A 19,431-nucleotide genomic window follows, 5' to 3' on the forward strand; every position below is an offset into this window, starting at 1 on the left:
GGTCAGTCTCTTCATTTTTCCATTTCCTGCTTTTCATTATAATTCAGACTCATTTTCTTAAATAAGGTTGAAACTTTTAATTATAATATCTCTACATAATTATTCACTATGCTTTAGAATACTATGTAGACTAATTTTCTTGACATCACAAATGAATATATGTTTCTTAGGAAGTTATCTGAGGCTCAGAGAGATTGTGACTGGCCTCTTATCACATTGCTAATAAGCATTAGAGATTTTGAACTCAGGTCTTCTAGTTCCAGCACCTAACTCTATCTGATATGTTATGCTACTTTTCATTTTTATGTGTATCTATAGTAAATGTAAAAACTAAACACTAATACTACTAAGAGAATATTTAATTTGAGCTAATCTATGATCACATTTTGAGACTTCTCATTTTAAAATATTTTTACATTGATTAGGATAACACTTCATTTAGATAATTATTAAAGAAGCATGTGTTTTATGTTAACTTGTTATTGTTAAAATATTTTAGTGTAAAATGGCTTTGGTGATTCCAAAATATCTTACTAGGGTAAGACTATTTAAGATTTGATGGTATAGATATTAATCAGTTCTCCCTTTGAAGGCATTAGTTTATTTAAATTTTATTTAGAGAAATTTGTTAGGTAAAAGACTTACGAGTGGTAAGGATTTTTTCAGTATTTTTATTTTGTTAACTATTTCCCATTACATTTAAAAAATTCTTAAAATCCATTTTTAAAAAATCTGAGTTCCAAATTCTCTCCCTCCTTCCCACCTATCTTCCGTTCCTTGAGAAGGCAAACAATATCTATTATATGTATAGTCATGCAAAACAACATTAGCCATGTTATAAATGAAAACAAACCAAAAAAGAAAAAAATAGGAAAATAAAAGAAGTATGCTTCAATCTGTACTCATTTCATCATTTCTCTCCCTGGAGATAGTTACCATTTTTCTTCCTGGATCCTTTGGAATTGTCTTAGATCATTGTCATGGTCAAAGTAGCTAAGTCTTCAATAGTTGATCATTGCTAAGTATGGCTACCTGCAGCCACAAATTGATATTCATGAGTGGACTTCTGAGAAGGGAAGTTAGAAACCTAGGGGAAACGGGTGAAGGGGATAGAGAGAGGGAACATAATAAAGGAAGAAAGACTCAGAGACAAGGGTTCAGCAACATGGGCTCCAGCGTGCTTGCTCCTCTGATGGTGGAAAGGAGAGAGCTACACGTGTCCCCAATCTTTTATTGGAGAATCAAGGAATTTGGAATGGGAGGTAGTTAATGATCATGTGACCTGGCATATGATTTGACTTTGGCTCAGTTGGCAACCACAAGATCAAAGAAGAGGAGATTAATCAAACATGTGACCTGTTCTGGAATGTGGCCTGTCAAGGAAGGAGCTAGGACCCTGTGGCAGCTAAGGTCCTGCCCAGGAATTCTCTTGACCTTTGGACTATAGGTTTGGAGAGTGGTCAGAATAATAGAGTACCAATTAAATACAATGATCAAGAAATAATATGACCATGAGTCTGGTACATGAGCACATAGGTTAGAATATTGATACATCAATAATACTTTCAGGATTAGAATATACCTGGGATGCCACACTAAGGATTTTTTTTTTAACCCTTAACTTCTGTGTATTGGCTCCTAGGTGGAAGAGTGGTAAGGGTGGGCAATGGGGGTCAAATGACTTGCACGGGATCACACAGCTGGGAAGTTTTTGAGGTTGGATTTGAACCTAGGACCTCCCATCTCTAGGCATGACTCTCAATCCACTGAGCTATCCAGATGCCCCAGGATTTTTTTTTTTAACAGTGGAATTTGACCTTGTAGAAGCTAATGAAATCTTGGGTTCTTAGAATCAATGAATCTGAATTGGAATGGACCTTAGGAAAGCACCTGATGTTATCTCTATTTGAACAAGAAATTCCTCTACCAGAGACCCCTGCATGAGGATGAACTTATTACTTCTTGAGGCAGCCCATTCTATTTTTGGATAGATCGAATTATTAAGAAGTAGTCCCACATATCAATCTTAAACTGCATTTTTGCATCTTCTACTCATTCCTTTTAGTTGTTCAGTTTGGGGCAAAGTAGAACAAATCTCATCCCTCTTTCAAGTGTATGGTAGGAGTGGCATTGTTATTTAATCTGTGTGGTGTTTTATGGGCATGGGAACACCATTTCCTTCTGTGCCATCTGAAGCATAAAAGGTCTAGCCTAGGTGAAGTAATGGTAAATGCAGAGAGAAGAGTGATATTTTATCTGAATTTATACCCTTTTAAATTATAGGAATTTTGTCCTTTTTAAATATTCCAAGTTGGGTTTTATTGCATTTTGCAGTGCAAAAGTGTCATGTTCACTGCTTTATAACCTTGAATCTGAATCACAAAACTACCCTTAGGCCTAGCTCCTGATGTTTGGTGTAGTCACTAGCATCTGATTAATTCTGATGTAGAATTGTTTCCCACCCCACCCTCCCCACTTCTATCTTTTAGACTAAACATCCCTAGTTCCTTCAACTGAACTTCATTTTGCATCATCTCAGTGATCTTCACTCTTCTGATTTTTCTTGCTACTCTTTTTCTTTATTTTCTTCCTAAAATATGTCTATAATTAAAGACAGTATGTGATATAGTTCTTTATAACCTGCCATTCCAATTTTACATATTGTGGCAATTTAAAATGCCTTCCAAAATCATTTTAAAAGTTCATTCTAGATATTTAAGTGCCTATTCTGTGCTGTTAGGTTGTAGAGGAAGAGCAAATAAATAAGACATAGTCCTAGGCTTTCTGAAACCTACAGTCTTTTGAGGAGTATTGCACACATACCCTTAATGCAAAATTTAAGAGTATAGAATATTATAAGGATTATACTCAGTGGGAAGTATAGATTATTATGCATAAGAGTTCTAAAATACAATTTTTAATTGGGTACTTAAGGAAAGCTTCCTACAGTAGGTATTAGTTGAGAATTCAGCAGAAATGAGGCTAAAGGTCAGCACCTGACACAAAATAAGCACATAATAAAAACTTGTTGAATGAATGACTGTTAGATTTTTCTGTAATGCACAATAGCATATAAAGGAGAGAGAACACATAGGTTAAAGCTGGAAAGATCAAGTGACCCAGGATTGTAGAAGACCTAAAATATAAGAATTAGAGTCTGTATAAATAGGCAATTGAAGATTTTTTTCAGTACACGAGTTGAGTACTGAGGCCTGTGAATAAGACTGATTAGTCTAGAAACATTTTAAAGTCTAAATTAGAAGGAGTAGACTGGAAGTGGGAAGCCTGAATTTTGAGGCTCATAATTGAAGAGTCCAAAAGCAGTGACTTTCATACCATAATGAGTCCTTTAATAAATGACATTAGTGTATAATATAGCATTAGTATAAGTGAAGTACGTGAAATCAGTGTGATGATTTTTTAACTGCAGCAACACAGGAGCAGGAATGGAAAATGGTAGTTGCCTAGGGACTGAGTGGCTGATCTTAGCAAGAGAGACAAGAACAGTATTAGGAGTTCATGATGAGTGCCAAAAGGCAGATTTCACAAAATCATACAGTGAGTTGCAAAGAACTTAGAGGACATTGAGACCAGCTGGCAGATGAGCACAAATCAATTTGATAACTTACCTGTGAAGTCATTCATTACTTTAAGATTATTGATGAGGTGGACTGTCAGGGCAGCCCATTCTATGTTTTGTTAGCTCTCGTTTTTTAGGAAGTTCCTTTTCTCATTTGTAAATTTTAAATTAATATCCAATAACTCCAAGTATTATATTTTATAAGATTTATTAATAATCACTTGAAGTAGAAGAAATAAAAGGACAAAAGTAAAAGGCTGAGTAAAAGCCAGCTTTCCTAGTTCCTCAATCAGGGGGAAAGAGAGCAAGAGGTGAGGCTACATAAAAATGTATCCTCCTTATTTAAGGACATAGGTAAACACATAAATAGGATGCTGGGATTTAGAGTCCTGGGAAGCAGATTCTAATTATGCACATTACATTGAACTAGAAGTATTACAGAAAGTCTTTCTCAACCATCTTAATTCTAGTGCCTTCCCTTTAGTTCCCTATTTATCTTGCATATATTCTTTCCATATATATATATATATATATTTGTTTACATGTTGTCTCCCTCATTCAGTTGTGAGTTTCTTGAGGGCACACACTGTTTTTTGGCCACCTTTTGTGTCTCTAGCATGTAGCAGTGTTTAGCACATGTCAGGTACTTAATAAAGATTAATTCATTGATTGAAATCTGTCCTTCTGCAACTTCAACCCATTACTTTTAGTTCTTAACTCTGGGGTCAAATTGAATATATCTATTTTCTTACAGCCTTTGAAGAAAGCTGTTGCATACCTACGCCCCCCCCCCCCCACTCCCAGTATTGAAATTTTCAATCTTGAATTAGCCTTCAATTCCATCAGTCATTAAGCATTTATTAAAAACTTATTATATGTCAGACACTATGCTAAATAAACTCTTGGGATACAAAGAAATGAAAAAACATGATCCCTGCCCTCAAAGAATTCTTATTACAATGGAAGACAACATACAAAAAAAACGGGATAGCAGAGATAGAAAGACACATAACATACAAATATACATACATACATGTGAGGAGGGGAGTCCCAGACATGGCATATGCTTTTTTTACATTTATATGTCTGTATACATGTCAGTCACAGAGGGAAGGCAGTAACAGGGAAAGTAGAACAGGCCTTTAGCAAAAGATGAGGATTTGTTTTGAATCTTAAATGAGACTAAGGAGCTTAGGTGGTGGAAGACAGGAAGGAAACCATTCTAGGTATTGGGGACAGCCAGTAAAAAAGGCAGTCAGGAGATGGGAATGTTATATTTGAGATGCTGCAAATGTGTAGTTGTAGCTAAATGTTAATGGAGGATTTAATTTTGTTTTTAATTAATTTTGAGTTTTTTCCATGGTTACATGATTCATATTTTTTCTCCTTTCCTCTCCTCCCCCCCTTCCATAGCCAACAAGCAATTCATCTGGGTTTTACATGTATCATTGGTCAAGACTCATGGAAGGTTTATAAAGACTGGAAATGTAGAATGGGGTCAGACATGGTCAGAGCAGGATTTTAGAAAAATCACTGAGAATTTTGTAGAGGATTGATTACAATAGAGACTCAATCTTGAGGCAAGGAGACCAATGAGATAGTTCTGTGCAGGACCTTTTACCAAGATGATGACTACATGAGTTAAAGAAAGAGTGTTATGAAGGTAGAAAGGACAAAATTTGACAACGGATTGTGTGTGACTCACCAAGCAATTGAGGGGATTGAGGTTGACAACCTAGGTTGTGAGTCTGGTGGATTACTTGAAGGATACTGGTGTTCCATACATTAATAGGAAAGGTGGGAGGTGGGGAGGGTCTGGGAGAAATATATTGGGTTCTGTTTTAGTCATATTGAATTTGAGATGTGATGCTAGAACTAATAGGAAAGCCTTAGGCTAGATATATAGATCTGGGAATCATCTGCATAGATGTAATAATTGAACCTATGGAATATGATGAGATAACCAAGTATTTTTTTTGTGTGTCATGAATTCCTTTGGCAGCCTGGTGAAGATCTATGGCCCCCTTCTCAGAATGATGTTTTCAGATAATTGAAGTAAATGCTATTTTTCAGTTAGAGGTTAGTGAAAAATAAAGATATAGTTTTTTCCCATTTAAGTTTACAAATTTCCTGAAATCTAGCTATGATTCCTTTAGCGTATGTGGTCACTAAGTTAACCTCTGGCATAGAGAAAGAGAAGATGGCCTAGGATGGATCCTTTGGGGAAATACAGTTAGTGGGCATGCCTTTGGATAAAGATCCAGCAAAGGAGGCCAAGAAAAGATTGTGATGATCATAAGCACTTTTGCTATTTTGTATTGTCCTCTGAAATTTCTCCATCTTACCCACACCCTTTCTGAAATGAGGTGCTCATAACTGATCACAGCTCTTCAAATGTTGTCTGACAAAGAAGAGTGTAAACAAACCAGTCACCTCCCCAATCTTGAACAGCTTGCCTAACATTTTTGACTCCTTTATTGTAATATTTGTGATTCATAGTGAGCTTAGAGTCTACTTATGTCCAATTTTGGTGAGATTGTAACCTATAATTTTCTTAAAGGATGGACTAGTGTCATTTGTTCCAATTGCATTATTGAGAATATGCCTTGAAAAATATGTAATTAAAAAATAAATCAAAACTTTCTTTTAAAGATTTTCATAGAATAATTATTTGTAATTTTTAAAAAATGGATTGCAATTAAGATAGAAGAAATATGAGGAATATAAAGAAATTTGGTTTTTAAAAATGGGGGAATCAGTAGGAAATTAATGCTCCCTTCATTTAGCTTACTAGCTTTTGTAAATCAGTTACCAAGAATTTATTAAGCACCTGCTATAATGTTCTCGGCACTGTGCTGGGGGCTAGGGATACAAAGAGAAAAAAATAAAAGCATCCAGATCATACATTCTTTCAGGGGAGTCATGAGATAAGGGCATATTACAAAATATATACAAAGTAAAACTTTTTGGCAGGGATAGGTGCTAGCAACTTTAAGTATTCAAAAAAAAAAGAATACAAAAAATTACTGGGGGCAGCTGGGTAGCTCAGTGGATTGAGAGCCAGGCCTAGAGATGGGAGGTCCTAGGTCCTAGGTCCAAATCTAGCCTCAGACACTTCTCAGCTGTGTGACCCTGGGCAAGTCACTTGACCCCCATTGCCTACCCTTACCACTCTTCTGCCTTCCAAGATGGAAGGTAAGGGTTTTAATTTAAAAAAAAAAAAAAAAAGGCTTATTACGGTGTCATTTGAGCGTAGTTTATTGGTTTTTATTCAAGCAAATAGTTTATTTAATATTCATTTATGATGCTATTCAGCAAACATTTATGGAGGTGATATGGATACACATTTTTATTAAACACTGTTCTAGGTGCAAAGGAAGATATAAAAGTAAAACAAGAGTTCCTTCCCTTCAGGAACTGGGATCATATATTCTCATACATATTTTCTTATATATACATTTTCATATGTTCTTGTGAAATAACTAGATTTTTATGTAAAGACCTGTTTTATGTGTATTGCTTAAAAAAACTTTTGATGGTGTTTTTAAGAATAAAATATTGTTTTTTAGGTATTACATGAAACCTTCCCTAAACATACATTTCTAATGAATGGCCTCATTCAAGGAGTAAAGGTATGATCGATGTTTTTTATACACACAAATACGTACACTTGTTAGCACAAAGAGTTGAAAACTAATAGAAATTTTAAGTCTCACTTCATCTATTTCTCTTAAATTTTTGCAGTAAACAATAGTGTTTTATGGTCTGCATAATTTCTCATAAACTATGCTTTTTGTATATAAAGTATCCTTTTTATAACCTGAAAACATAGTTTCTCTTGCAGCATATTCTGCTTTGAAATTAGCCATTTCATAACAAAGTATGATTCATTTGTGGGCACCTTTCCAGAGATGTTTTTGTTTATATACAGAAACTGAAAATATAGAAACAGAAACCAAAAGAATTATATGACCTCCCCTATACTGAATATATATACATGATAACCACTTTTAGAAATATAAAGTATAGTAACTTCTCTTTTAACATGTGCCATTTCTCATTGCATTGATCACAGTGGTAATCTGTCACAATTACATTTTTCTATATGAGTAAAATGACTGGTGTTTATATGAATTTATATGTGAAAATTCATTTTTAAAATGTTTTTTAGGGATTGTTGTCATTCCTCAGTGCCCCTCTTATTGGTGCTCTTTCTGATGTTTGGGGTCGAAAATCCTTCTTGCTGCTAACAGTATTTTTCACTTGTGCACCAATCCCATTAATGAAGATCAGCCCCTGGTAAGTAATTAGTTAAGGTTTTAGCAGCTAAATGCTATTGGCTTTCATCCTTTCTTCCCTAATCTCCCCGCTCTTTTTTTAAACTTTAGTTGTTTTTTTTTCTCTCTACCCTAAATTTTCCTTTGATATTTGTAAGAAAGTAAGAAAATACAGTAATGAAAGTCTTTAATTGTAAAATTTTAAACCTGCAAATAATCTCAGAGTAGGTGATCTTCAATATTCTTATTCTTCAGATAAAGGGAATTAGGTTTGAGATGGTTTTTTTGTTTTTTTGTTTTTTTTTTGTTTTTTGCTTTTTGTTTTTGGTCTGAGGAGTTCTAAGTGATTTAAAGCTTATTCAGCCTAGACAGAGCCTAAGCTTCCTGTCCTCTACCATGAAAATTTGTGTGTTGTTGAGTTCTTCATTTCTCATGGTCACATTTTTCACAAAAGTAGTTATAAATATATAGTTCTAGATTGGTTTGAGGTATTACTCTCATCTCCACCACCTCTAGCTTTTTCATTAAGGTGGGAGAGAGTATAGAGGAGAATCTGTAGCTAATCCTACCTGGATTCAATTCTGTTCAGTAAATAATGTCTTCCTTGCGTCAGAGGCTGTTATTGGTCTCAGGACCAATCCCTGGTTCTACTCTAGTTACTTCAGTCACCCTAGCTTTTGCATCAAAAATACATTTTTCATGTTGTAAATTCATGATTATTTTTATTGTATTCATATGCATATGAATACACATACATATATATGTATATATGTATTTATATATTTCCTTCAAAAAGCTCTCATCTTGGAGGATACATCTTATACCTGAAATTGGTCTAGATTTAGATCAGTGTGTCAAAGTTTTTTTTTGTTTTTTGTTTTTTTTTTTTAATTTTTATTTTAAACCCTTAACTTCTGTGTGTTGACTTATAGGTGGAAGAGTGGTAAGGGTAGGCAATGGGGGTCAAGTGACTTGCCCAGGGTCACACAGCTGGGAAGTGTCTGAGGTCGGATTTGAACCTAGAACCTCCTGTCTCTAGGCCTGACTCTCACTCCACTGAGCTACCCAGCTGCCCCCATGTGTCATAGGTTTTTAAAATTTATTGAAAATTGGAACTTCAGTAGAGACCTCTTCCAGAAATAATCAGAAATGTAGAGTGGACATATCTTTGAAAAACAAAATAAGTTTCTCTGGAGGTATACAGAGACAAAACAAAGAATTTATCATGAAAAACATATTTTGGAAAAAGAAAAGAAACAAAATCCTCTAAGTAGAATGACTATTTTGAAAGTTTTAATTATTACATGAGATCTGCACGTGTCTTTTAAAACTTTAAAAATTTCTTACAGTAGACGTCTATATCCTTCATCTCCCGTTAATACTGTGGAACAACTTTGTATAAGAAAATAATTAGATTTTATTTTAGTTTTTTGAAAATCCTTTCAAAATGCTCTTTAGTGATTTTAATATCTTCCAATTTTAATCAGGAATACCATCCTAACATATTTCTTCTAATTGTGTTGGTTTCAGCATAATAACAGTATCATACACATATAGCTCTTAAATAAATGTTGATTAGCACATTACTCTTATTTTTTGTTAGGTAAAGTGGCAAATTATGGAGAAGCTCTTTATTTTAATGAATGTCTACAAGTGTTATAAAAAGATCCTTAGTAGTTAGGCATAGAATCTTTTTCTAAGTCCTATTTTATAAGCCATTTACAAGTTTAATTGCTAAAAGCTTAAAAGTTAAGAGTTTGGAGGGACCTTACATTGAGTTAGTAAGTAGCTCTAGTAAGATACTGACTGTTTGAATTCAACATGTAGAACTTTGTGAGGAAAATTCTAATTGTCCTAACCATTTCCTGTTGGTTATCTTCTAGGTGGTACTTTGCTGTTATCTCTGTTTCTGGTGTTTTTGCTGTGACTTTCTCAGTGGTATTTGCATATGTAGCAGATATAACTCAAGAACATGAAAGAAGCATGGCTTATGGACTGGTATGTTTGTTATTTGCTAAGAAAAATGTCTTATTTCTTCAAGCATAACACATATTCCAGAAGCAAACCTATCTTGCCACTAATTGGCCTCGAACCATTCTTTCACATTTTAAAGAAGAAAAAATACAAATAACACCATCTTGATCAAAGTTGTTATTTTAAATAATCAATCATGTCAAATTAAAAAATCATAGGAATCTTTGACTTCTATTTATTTATTTTTGTTTAGGGCATTTTCCCATGGCTACATGATTCATAATCCCTCTCTCCTCCCCCCTCCCAAAGCTGACAAGCTGTTCCACTGGGTTATACATGTATCATTGTTCAAAACCTATTTCCATGTTTTCATATTTATAGTGGAGTGCTCCTTTAAAACCCTAGTCACATCCATATCGCACTACGTAAGCATATATTTTTCTAATGCATTTCTGGTTCCATAGTTCTTTCTCTGGAATCTGGGTAGCATTCTTTCTACTAAGTTCCTCTGGATTGTCCTGGGTCATTGCATTGCTGCTAGTAGAAAAGTCTATTTTATTCGATTGTGCCACAGTGTTTCAGTCTCTGTGTACAATGTTCTTTTGATTCTGCTCCTTTCACTCTTCATCAATTCCTGGAGGTTATTCCAGTTTGCATGGAATTCCTCCATTTCTTTATTCCTTTCAGCACAATAATATTCCATCACTAACATATACCACAATTTATTCATCCATTCCTCAATCAATGGACACCCCTTCATTTTCCAATTTTTTTGCCACCACAATGAGCACAACTGTGAATATTTTTGTACAACTCTTTTTCCTTATTATCTCTTTGGGGTACAAACCCAGCAGTGATATGGCTGGGTCAAAGGGCATGCATTCATTTAAAGCCCTTTGCTCATAATTCCAAATTGCCCTCCAGAATGGTTGGACCAATTCATAACTTGGCCAGCAGTGTATTAGTGTCCCAATTTTGCCACATCCTCTCCAACATTTATCACTTTCCTTTGCTGTCATATTGGCCAATCTGCTAGGTGTGAGGTGGTACCTCAGAGTTATTTTAATTTGAATTTCTCTAGCAAGAGGGAATCTTTGACTTTTAAAGAAATTCACTCAACAGAATTTTAAACTTAGGAAACAATGTTTTTTTTTAACTATCAGAAACCATTGAATTAATCCATATTAAATCACAATTTATTTCTTCCATCTTGCCTGGCCTGCTACTACAGTTTTCTCACATTTTTTGTGATGTGCTAAATACTTTGCAAGTGACTAATGTCCAAAAACAATTAGTGTTTATTCTTTATATGTAATTATGCTCTTTATTCTTTAAACACAATAATTGTTCATTGAAGATTCTATCAACTATTGCATTTAGAAACAGAATGGTGAGCATTTCTTTAACATCAAGATGACATTCCCTAAAAAACAGCACCTGAGCTAAATTTCTAAGGTGAAGTTGAAGAGGGGTTACATTCTAGGCATTGGGGGTGGGGGGTAGATAGGAAATAGATAGAAATGCTAAATTTGAAAAATAGCTAGTAGGCCTTTTGTGCTCAATTGTGAAATAGATAAAGGATACTAATTTATTGAATGATGATTATTATTATATGAAAGGTATTAGGTTGGTGCCAAATTGTGGAATATTTTAAGTACCTAGATGAGTAGTTTGTATTTTAATCCAAGAGGCAATTGAAAGCCACTAAAGATTTTTCAGCAGGAAGACTAGTTCACTCAGTCAATAAACATTAAGCTCTTACTATGTGCCAGACACTGTGCTAAGTGCTGAGAATACAAAATAGGTAAAAGACAGTCCCTATTCTCAAGAAGCTTATGATCTGAGAGGAGACAACATGCAAACAAATATGCAAAGCAAGAGAAAGAGAGCTTGCTTTGTGTATGTATGTGTATATATATGTATGTTATAAAAAAGAAATATTTAATAGATGGAAGGCACTGGAATTAAGAGGGGTTGATGAACCTTTCCTCTATTCCTTACCTAGCTTCCTCTAATTACCAACTAAAATCCCTTTTTTCTTTTCTTTTTTCAAACCCTTACCTTCCACCTTGGAGTCAATATTGTGTATTGGCTTCAAGGCAGAAGAGTGGTAAGGGTAGGCAATGGGGGTCAAGTGACTTGCCCAGGGTCACACAGCTGGGAAGTGTCTGAGGCCAGATTTGAACCTAGGACCTCCTGTATCTAGGCCTGACTCTCAATCCACTGAGCTACCCAGCTGCCCCCAAACCCTTTTTTCACTGGAATGTTTCATCAGCTCCTCTTAACTCCAGTGCCTTCCCTCTATACATACACAAAGCAAGCTCTCTCTTTCCAGTGAAAAAAAGGATTTTAGTTGTGACTTGAAGGAGTAGAAAGGAAAAAAAGCATTCCAGACATTAGGAACAGCCAAGGAAAGTGTGGGAGATGGAGTGTCTTATTCGTAGGACAGCCAGGAGGCCAGTGTTCTTGGATCAAAGAGTTCACATTGGGGAGTAAGGTCTAAGAAGACTGGAAAGGCAGAAGGGGCAAGTTTATGAAGAGCACTAAATGCCAAACAGAACATTTTTTATTGATCATGGAGGCAAGAAGAATCCACTGGAGTTTATTTAGTAAAGGGCTTGAAATAGACCTGTGCTTTAGCAAAATCACTTATATGGCAGAATTTGATTTGAGATTATGAACCAGGATGGTGGATTGGAGAGAGGATCAACTTGAGGCAGGCCAACCCACCAGCAAGCTATTGCAGTAATCCGTGCATGAGGTGGCAAAGGCTGGCACACCTGTGGGCTGGTACTGTCAGAGGAGAGATGGAGATATATTCCAGAGATGCTGAAAAAGTGAAATCGACAGGCTTTGGCAACAGATCAAATATGGAGGGGTGGAGTGAGAGATAGTGAGGAGTCCATTGTGATTGCTAGGTTGTGAGCATGAGGAACTAGAGGTTGTTGTTGCTCTCTATAGTAATAGGCAAGGCAGGTAGTAGGGAGGTTTTAAGGAGAAAGAAACAAATTTGGTTTTGGACATGTTGAACTTAATATATTTATTGAAGCTCATGTCTCAAAGGTAGTTGGAGATGCAACATTGGAGGTCAACAGAAGGTTTGAATAGGATATGTAGATTTGAGAATCATCTGCAGATATAGTAATGAAATCTATGGTCGCTGATGAGATCAAGTGAAGTGGTACAGAGAGAGAAGAGAAAAGAGCCCAGGAGATAGCATCCTGAGGGAATAGCTATGGTTAGAAGTGTGATCTGGAAGAGAATCTACCAAAGGAGAAGAGAAGGAGCAGTCAGGTAGGTAGGAGAACCAGGAGAGAGTGATGTACTGAAAATCTAGAGAGAAAAGACTATCAGGGAGGAAGAAGTGATCATTTGTGGAAAGCTGCAGAAAAATTGAGGAGAATGAAATTAGAGAAAAGGCCTGTGCCTTCAGAAGATTTTTGAGAGGAATATTGAGGATATGTTAAAGAAAGGAGGTATTTAATTAAAGGAGAGAGAAAAATTAATAGACAAGTGAAAAATGAAAAAGGCCAAAAATTTATGAGTCGTTGTAAAGACAGTGGAACAGATATAAAAAAATTTGATGTGGCAACTAATTAGATGTGGAGGAAGAATCAAGGATTTGAGATTATGAACCAGGATTACTGGAAGAGTGGTGGTGCTTTTGACAGAAATAAGGAAATTAGTATGATTTTTCCATTCAATGATAATACTTCAATTAAATTTATTAAATATTTCCTCCTGTTAATCTTATCATTACCCTAATCATGCTAGGGCAGGGAAGAGCCCCTTCCTAAGGTAAAAGGGCCATTTCCAGTAGAAACTAGTTAAGCTTTCAGTAAGAATCATGTGAAACTATTTCACTATTGATTAGACCAAGGACTTAAGACAAAAATTTTTTTAATAAACTCTTGCCATCTGTCTTTGAATCAATACTGTGTATCAATTCCAAGGCAGAAGAGTAATAAAGTCTAGGGAATTGGAGATAAGTGACTTACCCCCAGGGTCATACAAGTAGAAAGTGTCTAAGACTAGAGTCATCTAGCTGGTCCTATAATATTATTTTGTAACATAGACTAAAGAGACAATGAGGACAGAATTAGGGGAAGGGGACTTCTTATGTTTACATAGCACAGTTTCATGTCAGCTTGTTCATGTAGTTGTCCTATATAAAGACCAGGCCTTACAGTGTTTGGGATTGGGAGGGCAGTATGAGGCATGGATGATGCATCATGGCGAAGTTTATTTCATTATAGCTAGTATTTTATAGGATAGTATTACATATAAGCTAAAGGATTAGGTAATGTTTTTACATGGATAATGGTTAGTAATGATTTAAATCTTGATACAATGACTTAGTTTACCTCACTGAAGCTTAGACAGTTTTCTATAGGCTGATAAATCAATATGTCAATGTGTAACCATCTAACCCAGATTCTCATAGAATCCCTGCATCAGTTGTTTCTTGGAAGGACATGCAGTTTCTACAAAATACAGCAGGGATGGGGTTAGAAATCTCAGCTGAAGTCATGGGGCCGAGTGACTGACTGGCTAGATTTTGGCTTTGATTTTACTGGGGTCCACTCTCACTCCTGGAGGCTCTAGTTATATATAGTGACTTTCTTTTGGAAATGAATAGAGAAGACACTACATTTAGATGATCTGTCAGTAATCCATTTGCTTTAGGAGTGGGAGAGGCAACAATCTAAATAAACTAGAGGAATTCAGCCTTTCATAATTTGTTTCTAAAGTCAAGTCATCAACCATTTATAAGCACCTATCTTGTTTCCAGTTATTACTATTAAAACTAATTTCTCTTCTTAAGCCATTTCCTTAAGAAAGACCTTTTGTTCTTGATCTCACTGACCTAAAGAGAAAAGTAACAACAGCATTTTTATTGTGCCTAAAGTTTTGCAAAGTACTTTACAAATAACACCTTAGTTGATCCTCACAACAACCGTTTTACTTAGGAAACTGAGGGAGACAGGTTAAATGCCACCCTTAGTATCACAGCTAGAGTCCGAAGCTAGGTTTGGAGTCTTCTTAACTCCCAAATCCAACATTATCCATTATACTACCTATTTCTAGAAACTGAAAAGATTTTTTTTAACGTGCTTCCTCAAAAGAAAAATTTTTTGTAGTGCATCATTGTATCTGTATTGGTGCACAATTAGCAAGGAGTTGAGGAAGTAACAGAATTTGCAAGAGAATATCTTCAGTATATCAGGGTACACAGTTACTTTGTAAATAACAGGTTATATTTCTCCCATCCAACTCAAGGTGAGATTTCCTAAAATTTACTATTTTATCTCTTAGGTTTCAGCAACTTTTGCTGCAAGTTTAGTAACCAGCCCTGCCATTGGTGCCTACCTTGGACGAGCATATGGGGACAGCTTAGTAGTAGTCCTTGCCACAGCTATAGCTTTGCTAGACATCTGTTTTATTCTTGTTGCTGTGCCAGAATCATTACCAGAAAAGATGAGACCAGCATCTTGGGGAGCACCCATTTCCTGGGAACAGGCTGATCCCTTTGCAGTAAGTGACTTTTAAAAGTGATTTATACTCCTTCTGAAAAAGTGAATGACATGGATGTTAGAGGTTTGGGTTTCCAAGGTCCCCCAAACTGGGTTAGCAGATGGATTAATATTCTCACCGATTTGGAAGTTCTCTCCACCCATATAGATTGTAACCTATTCGAATATGTCTGCCCCATCTTGTATGACTCTTGTCTAGTGTTTTCCTATCAGTTTACCAAAAAGTGTTTACCCAACATGCTGGGAGAGTTCCTTACTTTCTCCTGACATCTTAAGGGTACCAATGGAATCCTCTGACTCTCTATCCCTTATCCATTGTCATATTATTTTTTATTGTTTAAAAAAAAACCTACTTACCTCTATAATAAAGCTAAGGATGTGCTAAATTACTAGAGTAGCCAAAAAGACAGGTTTGTTTTTTAAAAATTAATTCTGCCAAAGCTTATCCTTACATAGTAAGATTAACTGAATATTTTGTTTTAAGACTTGATACTTTTTCTTTCTTGTTCTAGTCTTTAAAGAAAGTGGGCCAAGATTCTGTAGTGCTGCTAATTTGCATAACAGTGTTTCTCTCTTACCTACCGGAGGCAGGCCAATATTCCAGCTTCTTTCTATACCTCAGACAGGTAAATAATTCTGCTAAAATAGAATTTTCTTCTTTTTTCAACATTACACATTTGATATTTAACCACTACTAAAGAGTTGTTTTAAGAAGGGAGGCATTTCTTCCCTGCCATAGATTTGCAAGTGTTGGTTATAAAAACAATGCTAGTTTTTATAAATAGCATTTTATCTAGCCAATACTGTTGATCATTTTTCATATCTCCTTTTGCAAAATGAGGGGGTACATTCTTTTATATACAATGATGCTACTAAAATTTTCCAGAAGGATTTGGGCTTTCATGGTCCTTCTTCCATCTATCACCTTCTTCATAGTGTTATTTAGTGCATTAAACCATTTATATATCCCTAGTTCCTTTGTGACCAATAGCAGACATTTGAAGGATATCTGGACAGGAAAAGCATAGAAATATTTCATCTTTCATCTGTATAGAGTTTAAATGGAGAATGTTAGCTTTTATGGAGCACTAGAAAAAGGATATTTGTTTTTTAAAATAGACTTAAAATGTCTATTTTGGAAATAATTTCCAACTATTTTCTCTATATCACACAATATGTTACTTGCACATCCACTAAGCCTGAGTCTCCCAAAGAAAGTATTCTTTAGTAAATTAGGCATTCTTGGAAGTACATTAATTATTTCAGGCCTATAAGATATTCTTTCAGTTCAATAAACATTTTATTGAATGCCTATTATGTGCCAGGCACTGTTTCAGAGGCTCCTAATACAATATAGTATTTATTATGCTGTTGTATATTATGTTATTATTATCTATTAACATAAGCTTTTTAAAACTCTAGATAATGAGATTTTCACCAGAAAGTGTTGCAGCATTTATAGCTGTTCTTGGCATTCTTTCCATTATTGCACAGGTAAGTTCTACTTCTAAACTTCAGGTTAAATGTCAGATGTTGAGGTTTTCGAACTATAAAACAGCAGAATGCTACATTAGTTGAGTGAGTATTGTGTAATAGTGTGAATGGAGTCAAGGAAACCTATGTTTAAGTTATTTAATTAGCCACTATGATCCAATTTCATCATTTGTAAAATTAGGAGATTTGAGTTTTGTGAGGTTCTTCCGGCTCTAAATCTATGATTCTTGTCACCAAGGGAAAGGACATACTGCTAACTTTCTGGGGGAAAATATTTTAATTAAAAAGCAAAGTCATTGAGTTGGAAAAGCCCAGCCTTGCATTATTCTAAAATCACATACACTAAGGACTATTAAGGGATCCTCAGGGTGTATAATATGTATATGATAGAGAAAAGCAGAATTATATGGTAACTTTGCTGATACAGCTTATTGAACTGACTTAGAAGTGGGCAACTCATTTTTGTCAGCATTCACATATTGAAGAAATCAATTTCAGGACATGGAACTTTGATTTTTGTTGCGATTGTTTTGCTTCAGTAGCTTGAATTTCACTTGCTCAAATCTGTGCATTTATTAGTAGAGATTTAAAGTTGGAAAGCCTAAAAATTCAGTCTCATGCTTGAGTACCTGTAGTGAAATAAGAATAGTCAAATTTAAAATCTAGTCCTAGTACCAGCTAAAAATGGCAGGCCTCAATTTAGCTCCTGAGAAAGTTGCACATTAAATCACAGAATCTGTGTTGTCATAGTGATGTCATTAGAGGTCATCTCCAACCTGTGCCTTTGTAGGAATAGAATCTTGCTATAGTATCTCTAATAAATAGAGCACAGATGTTGGAAGAACTTGGTATCTATCTTCTAAGCCAACTCTTTCTACTTGTGAATGGATCTGATTGTTAAGAAGTCTTTCCTTATTTTAAGCACACTTGTCTTTTTGCACTTTAGACTTGAAGGGCCCTTCAAAATCATCTGACTTCCAAACTTTTGTTTGTTTATGGATTCACAGACCTCTTGCAGTAACTGATTATTCTAGGGGTTTATAATTCAAAGGTTGGGAACTACTCATCTGATCCAACCTTTTCATTTTACAGAGCAGCAAACTGACCTCCAAGTAGCTTTGGTGACTTGCCCAGGGTCACACAGGTATATGTGACAGAATCATCACTTTATCTAGATCCATTAACTTCAAAATCCAGTGTTTCTTCCACTCTGCTTCTTCCTTATATTGTGCCTCAGTCTACCTTTTTTGTACCTTAAAGCATAATTCATTATCCATGATAGCCCTCTAGGTACTTGGCCCCTCTCTGCCCCCTACCACCCACCCCCTAGTTTTTCTCTTCATGAGCTCTGTGTATCTAGAGCTTTTCACAGATCATGGTATGGCATGCTCTCTAGTACTTTGATTATCTTAGTTGCTCACCTGGATGTTTTCAAGTTTTTGTTGTCTTTCTTAAAATGTTAAGAATGCTCGATAAAAAGAAAGAGCAGTAGAGGACTTAGAATACATTCCTTTTATGACCTGGAGCAAGCTATTCCCCTGTCTGAGCCTAAGCTTCCTCTCCCATGAAAGAAAAGGGGCTCCAAGTTTAGACACTTCAAAATCCTGTCAACATGTATGAAATTTTCTATACTTTTTTGTTTTCATTTTTTAAATGAGAACATCTCTTGCCTGGAATTAATCTAATGTGAAAGTACTTTATATCTTGTAAAGTGCTACAACATAAAGTTATAATGAATATCATTTTGCAACTTAGCTTTAAAATGTATACCTCTGTTAAAATAGTAAAAATTACTAAACTATAACCTATTTCATGTGGACACCTATTGTATACTGAACTAGTTTCCTTTTATGATATTTTTTAGTATAGTATTGTTTTTTTTTAACCAGGTAGGCTTCTTATTCAATTAACTAGTAAGTTTGGGGCCCAACTTAGGTGCCAGTGTACAAGTCTACAAGGTAAAAAAGCATTGCATAGCAAATGTGAAATAGTTGATAAGTCTACCTTTCCTCTGAATCCATAACCTCGAAATCAAAGGAAACTTTCCCCTCTGCCCTTCAAAGTATTACAAAAAAGTATTACAAAGTATTTCATGATAAGTCCCTGATAATTGTTCCTAGAAATACACATAAAGATGAGTGATAAGATCATTGAAATTACTTAACAGTTTAACTTAACAGTTTATCTAAGAAAAAGTTGCTTAAAAAAATTCTTTTTTCTCAGACCATAGTATTGAGTTTACTTATGAGGTCAATTGGAAACAAGAACACCATCTTACTGGGTCTAGGATTTCAAATATTGCAGCTGGCATGGTATGGCTTCGGCTCAGAGCCTTGGTATGTATTTGTACTTTAGATTTTATTTTTAGTGTACTTTATCTGAAATTAAAACTTTTTAACATATTCCTTAGTAAAGATATTATTTTGTCTCAAGATGGGTGCAAATCATGATTTATTTGGGTTTTTCTGTAATATAGTTTGAGGGATAGAAAATTCATATTTTGCAGATAGTTGATTGGCTGAGCCTTTGAGCTCACTTAAAGATCCCCAACTCTTCTGGGCCTTAAATGGAA

At 35.2% G+C, this 19,431-nt stretch overlaps 1 protein-coding gene across 2 annotated transcripts in view; it reads left to right on the forward strand.

Moving 5' to 3' along the window:
* Positions 1-19,431, forward strand: part of MFSD14A (major facilitator superfamily domain containing 14A) — a 44,124-nt gene that overhangs the window by 15,591 nt on the left and 9,102 nt on the right. For both annotated transcript variants that reach the window (XM_044672143.1, XM_044672144.1), the window contains 7 exons: positions 7,150-7,212; positions 7,752-7,879; positions 9,741-9,855; positions 15,148-15,366; positions 15,878-15,991; positions 16,788-16,859; positions 19,083-19,195. In XM_044672143.1, the coding sequence (XP_044528078.1) occupies positions 7,150-7,212; positions 7,752-7,879; positions 9,741-9,855; positions 15,148-15,366; positions 15,878-15,991; positions 16,788-16,859; positions 19,083-19,195 (824 nt within the window). The remainder of the gene's footprint in view (positions 1-7,149; positions 7,213-7,751; positions 7,880-9,740; positions 9,856-15,147; positions 15,367-15,877; positions 15,992-16,787; positions 16,860-19,082; positions 19,196-19,431) is intronic.

This window comes from Gracilinanus agilis, chromosome 4, assembly GCF_016433145.1.
Source record: "Gracilinanus agilis isolate LMUSP501 chromosome 4, AgileGrace, whole genome shotgun sequence".
NCBI classification, from domain to species: Eukaryota; Metazoa; Chordata; class Mammalia; order Didelphimorphia; family Didelphidae; genus Gracilinanus; species Gracilinanus agilis.